This window comes from Procambarus clarkii, chromosome 60 (genome assembly GCF_040958095.1).
Source record: "Procambarus clarkii isolate CNS0578487 chromosome 60, FALCON_Pclarkii_2.0, whole genome shotgun sequence".
Taxonomy (NCBI): Eukaryota; Metazoa; Arthropoda; class Malacostraca; order Decapoda; family Cambaridae; genus Procambarus; species Procambarus clarkii.
Genome location: NC_091209.1, coordinates 7,729,300 through 7,735,349, shown reverse-complemented (window position 1 = coordinate 7,735,349; position 6,050 = coordinate 7,729,300). Strand labels below are relative to the sequence as shown.

The 6,050-nt window shown below is 40.8% G+C and overlaps 1 protein-coding gene across 1 annotated transcript in view; it reads right to left on the bottom strand.

The window, feature by feature from the left end:
- The window catches only part of Synj (synaptojanin), a 98,704-nt gene that overhangs the window by 60,377 nt on the left and 32,277 nt on the right, over positions 1–6,050 (bottom strand). The window contains exon 11 of the mRNA XM_045756394.2: positions 2,268–2,424. Within this exon, the coding sequence (XP_045612350.1) occupies positions 2,268–2,424 (157 nt within the window). The remainder of the gene's footprint in view (positions 1–2,267; positions 2,425–6,050) is intronic.

Sequence of the window (6,050 nt, the reverse complement as noted above, 5' to 3'; positions counted from 1 at the left end):
TATTGATTCAGTGTATTCTGAGCTGTGTTGACACAACTGCCGCAACACACTGATGGGAGCTATGGGAATACAAGTCGTACTGTTAATATAGAACCACAAAATACCAACACATTAATAAGTAACCCAATAAAATTAGAGTGGAAGTTTTATAAATAACAAACGCATACAAATATGTCAATAAATATTTAAATTAATGTATCTTATACAAAATAGCTTGTACTGAAACATAAGCAATATATATATATGAAGAGCTATGGAATAACTTCTTGTGATTTATTGGAATATATTTGGGCATATGAATATGAGCAAGTTTGGGTGGATATAAATAGGCGCTGTCTCATATGGGGGGGCCAATAGACCTCTTGAAATTTCCTCTATTCTTATGGTTTCATGTTATCATATAGGCCAATAATAATTCTGCAGTGTCATTTGTTCTTATGTTCTTAACAGGTTATCAGGTTTTGAGAACAGATAGGATAGGCACATTCTTGATGAGTCTTTCATACTTGTCCGTCTTGAGGAGTGCATTTTTCTGTAGTTCACCATAGTAATTTATATTCCCCATTAGTTTTGCAAATGACATCTACGAGCTCACTCCCACAGGAAGGTCATTCACAAAAGTTAGGAAAAACAGTGCTCCTAGGATGAAGGTCATTCACAAAAGTTAGGAAAAACAGTGCTCCTAGGATGAAGGTCATTCACAAAAGTTAGGAAAAACAGTGCTCCTAGGATGAAGGTCATTCACAAAAGTTAGGAAAAACAGTGCTCCTAGGATGAAGGTCATTCACAAAAGTTAGGAAAAACAGTGCTCCTAGGATGAAGGTCATTCACAAAAGTTAGGAAAAACAGTGCTCCTAGGATGAAGGTCATTCACAAAAGTTAGGAAAAACAGTGCTCCTAGGACTAAGCCTTGGGCATCCCACTTGTCACATTCCTCCAGCTCGACACCACCACTGTGACCCTTTCTTTTCTATCCTTCAAGTACTCGCTTACTTAGTCCAGTGTTTTTCCAGTTATCCCAGCTTGCTTCTCCATCCTGTACACCAACCTTTCATGAAGAACAATATCAATTGCTTTTTGACACTCTAGGAATATACAGTCTACCCAGCCCCTTTTTTTTATCATATTTTGGAACATTGTGTACTACTCAAAATTTGTTAGGCATGGATTTTCTCTTCTATATCCATGCTGTCCTTCGGTTAAAAGTTGATACTCTCCAGGTACTCCATTATCTTCAAATTGATTGCTTTCTCTAACACTTTACATGGCATATTTGTCAGTAGCACTTGGTCACTTTTTTTTTTGTTAATTAGAACTACATTTTCCTTTTCATGAATTCTGGGAGATATCCTATCTTGAGCAGTTAATTGATAATGTTAGTTAGCAGATGACAAAGTACTTTTGCAGCTTCCTTCAACAACCATGGTTATATTAATTCTGGTCCTACTAATTCATTGGTGTTGCAGTTAGTTCCTCCAGGTGTTTTTCACCTTATCTACAGAGACTACCACATCGAAATCTAGTTCCATATATGTTTTGGCCCCTTTACATCTTGAAAGAGACTTCCAGAAATCTCTTTGTCAAGTTCCTAACACCCAACCTTGTAACTGTCATGGGGATTTCCTCTTGTGTCCTCAACCTGATCATAAGATTTCCATGTTATTTTTTCCTGCCTATCATTTTCCAGCCAGAACTCTAGGTCTTTTGACTTTGGCCAGCTGCTTGTTGGCCCTCACTCCATTGTTCTGACAATTCTGGCTGTTGGGCTCCTGCCAGGGTTTGGGGTTTCTACTGAATGGTCCACCTACAGGTTGGATGTTTGGCTCTACCCAAGTGTCCCTCAGCCTCATCGTGCTCCTCTGCCCCGGGTCTTTTGCTTTGTCGTCTTCTCCCACAAGTTGGACCCGACCACATTTTTTGTTTCCTGCTTAATTGGCCTCCATGTGTCATTTTACCTTGTCTTCTGTAACCTTCAAGCTATCTCATTATTTCTTTCAGTCTGTTGTCCTGTACTGTATATGGTTCCATTTTGAAGAGCTCTTGGAACCCCTTCTTGAATTTCTCGCACAACAGGTGCTAAATACTAGCACTAACAACTAACAAGGTGAGAAAACTATTTGTTTGGTAAGCATAAACAAATGGGTTAACAGAAAGTGAGCCAAGTTTGTATAAAATAACAGACTAATGGTGCTTTTGAAATATACAATGCCTAAAAAAATTAAAAACCAGCAAATATACATAGGTGAGAGCAATGCATGTCATCTTACCATAGAGGTAACTTGTTGGCAGCAAGGATCTGGAGAGTGCCGCCAGATAGTTGTTAAGGAGGTTACCATGTAGGATAATGTCAATGGCTTCTTGCTTGCTACTGTCCAGGAGGTTGTTTTGAAATGTTCTCGCAGCTGATCGTGCACCATCAATTAGCTGATGAAAATATTTATCTTTAATCAGTTTATTAGTTATATTACTGAGTAAAAATAGTTTATGTGAAACCTAGCAGTGTTAAACTGTAAATGTTTATAACTACAGTAAAATTGGAAAAAGTGCTGACATCTTGGAGGATTACAGATCACATACCAATTTCAGAGGTGTCCTGTATTATCAGGGTGACCCATCACAAACATGTGTAAGAACTTGCATATGTGGTTAGTTAACTAAATAAAAAAGAAAACAAAATGATAACAAAATTCGGATTTATTCAATTCTCAAGATTAAATAGAATAGAGAACATAACATTAAAATGAACACTGCAGCAGCATACCTGTTGGTTTACTGATGCAGCACCCCTTTAAACCAAATCTCTCTCACTCTTGTACATACATTGTTTTGCTACTTTTTTGTTGAACGTCTGCCCCTCTTCTGTTGGGCGTCTGCCCCTTGCTTGCTGGGCGCCTGCCACTTTCTTGTTACACGTTTGCAACTTTGTTGGGCGTTTGTCACTTTTCTTTAGGGCATTTGCCACTTGTTGCACATTTGCCTTTTTTGGGGGGTTTGCCACTTTTCTGTTGGGCATTTGCCAATTTTCTGTTGCGCATTTGCCAATTTTAATTTTCTTTTGGGAGTTTGCCACTTTTACAACCAAATCTCCAAACAATGCAAAGTATTTGTCACAATGATGTAATGTTGCAGATGGCTCTACCTATTCACAAGTCAACTGAAACACCAACTGTTAACTTTATCCTTTATAAACACAGTATAAACTTGTGAAGCATAACTCCTCCTGTTATGGGTGTGATAATGTTACACTTTCAATACCCTATAGTATTTAAATCCCATGTGTTTATGCATTTCGTCCATACACACACACTTCAGTCACATCACCTCCCAACATCTTCATACACAATATTTCTAATGCTAAGAATTCAGGCATTCTTCATTGTATATTGTCTAGAGAATTTGTCCCTTCTAAAATACCATACAGTATTTAAAGATATTGTGTAACAAAGCAAAACATTACATGAGGTGTGCAGAGTTAAATTTGGGCCACAAGATACGAGACCAGCTTGTGTGTGCCAGAGGTCTTCCAACACTACACATCTCGGCCACAAGATACGAGACCAGCTTGTGTGCGCCAGAGGTCTTCCAACACTACACATCTCGGCCACAAGATACGAGACCAGCTTGTGTGTGCCAGAGGTCTTCCAACACTACACATCTCGGCCACAAGATACGAGATCAGCTTGTGTGTGCCAGAGGTCTTCCAACACTACACATCTCGGCCACAAGATACGAGACCAGCTTGTGTGTGCCAGAGGTCTTCCAACACTACACATCTCGGCCACAAGATACGAGACCAGCTTGTGTGTGCCAGAGGTCTTCCAACACTACACATCTCGGCCACAAGATACGAGACCAGCTTGTGTGTGCCAGAGGTCTTCCAACACTACACATCTCGGCCACAAGATACGAGACCAGCTTGTGTGTGCCAGAGGTCTTCCAACACTACACATCTCGGCCACAAGATACGAGACCAGCTTGTGTGTGCCAGAGGTCTTCCAACACTACACATCTCGGCCACAAGATACGAGACCAGCTTGTGTGTGCCAGAGGTCTTCCAACACTACACATCTCGGCCACAAGATACGAGACCAGCTTGTGTGTGCCAGAGGTCTTCCAACACTACACATCTCGGCCACAAGATACGAGACCAGTGTGTGCCAGAGGTCTTCCAACACTACACATCTCGGCCACAAGATACGAGACCAGCTTGTGTGTGCCAGAGGTCTTCCAACACTACACATCTCGGCCACAAGATACGAGACCAGCTTGTGTGTGCCAGAGGTCTTCCAACACTACACATCTCGGCCACAAGATACGAGACCAGCTTGTGTGTGCCAGAGGTCTTCCAACACTACACATCTCGGCCACAAGATACGAGACCAGCTTGTGTGTGCCAGAGGTCTTCCAACACTACACATCTCGGCCACAAGATACGAGACCAGCTTGTGTGTGCCAGAGGTCTTCCAACACTACACATCTCGGCCACAAGATACGAGACCAGCTTGTGTGTGCCAGAGGTCTTCCAACACTACACATCTCGGCCACAAGATACGAGACCAGCTTGTGTGTGCCAGAGGTCTTCCAACACTACACATCTCGGCCACAAGATACGAGACCAGCTTGTGTGTGCCAGAGGTCTTCCAACACTACACATCTCGGCCACAAGATACGAGACCAGCTTGTGTGTGCCAGAGGTCTTCCAACACTACACATCTCGGCCACATGATACGAGACCAGCTTGTGTGTGCCAGAGGTCTTCCAACACTACACATCTCGGCCACAAGATACAAGACCCCATTGTATGTGTTAGCAATCATCACCTTTACACATTTTGCATTTTCAATATTATCATTATTATTATTACAATAGAACTTTTACCCAGGGCCAAGCACTGGAACCAGAAAGTTATTTATGCTAATTACTTGTTAACCATGGCTCAAACTCTATTAGATCATCATCTCTAATGTTAAACATTTCAACTTTCATTATCAGCCTATCATGCAGAACAATGCCAAAAATTCTGTTGAAGTCAATGCGTGTCCTAATCTGGGCCACGCTCCACAGCTTCAAATATATTTGAATAAATCAAGTGTCAAATGTAATAGAACACATTTCTGTTTGGCTCTCAATAGATATGAGATGAGCACCGGTACAGATAAAGATGCAACAGGTCTTCAAGATCAACTCATGTCCACGAGCAGCCAGGTACAAAACTCTCCTCTCTCTACAAGGTAAGAAAATGCAGGAACCAAAGTTCAATTCAAAATTGTAGACAAATAACCTAGAAAGCATCAGCTAAAAGTAAGCAGCTAAGTCAGTAAGCAACTAAGTCAGAGAGGATATGTCAGGATGGAAGAATGTACCAAGCATGCTTCCTCATGGCACTCTCCTTGGCCCATTGTTCTTACTATGTAAATAACCTAACCCAAGCAAATTAGCTACTAAATATTAATGTTTACAAATGAAGCAAAACTAGTGAGGAGAGAAAAAAGCAAGGCTCATTGCAGTGCTGAATGCAGACCCTGATAAATATAAGGTGGGGCAAACAAATGAGTGTCGAGTTCAACCCCAACAGGGTGTAAGGTAATGAAAAGGTAAAAGTGAGATTGACCATAAGAAATCTACCAAGTAATGGGGAGGCAAATACAGGAATTGGACACACAAAAGCTCTTGGGAGTGGATATAATTTCAGCACTAACAGAGGAAGCACAAACAGGATAATATTAATAGTTCACACAAGGCCTAAATTAGGTAAACTAAGCTATGAAGCAAAGTTAAATTTAGTAATGCTCGAGTAGCGTGGATATGATCACTAGGTACAAAATACTGAGGGAAATAAACGAAGTAGACAAGAACAGCCTCCTTAACCCTTAAAGAGCAGTTATCGTCATACACTGATCCCTGGGGCTAATGCGCTTATCACCATGTGTTGACTTTATCACCTGTTTTTATACATGTATATATATAATAAAGATAATGAAGACCTCCGAGAAAATTCTGCTATCTTTTTAATTGCTTACTATGTAATCAGGTTAACTTGTGCCAATTTG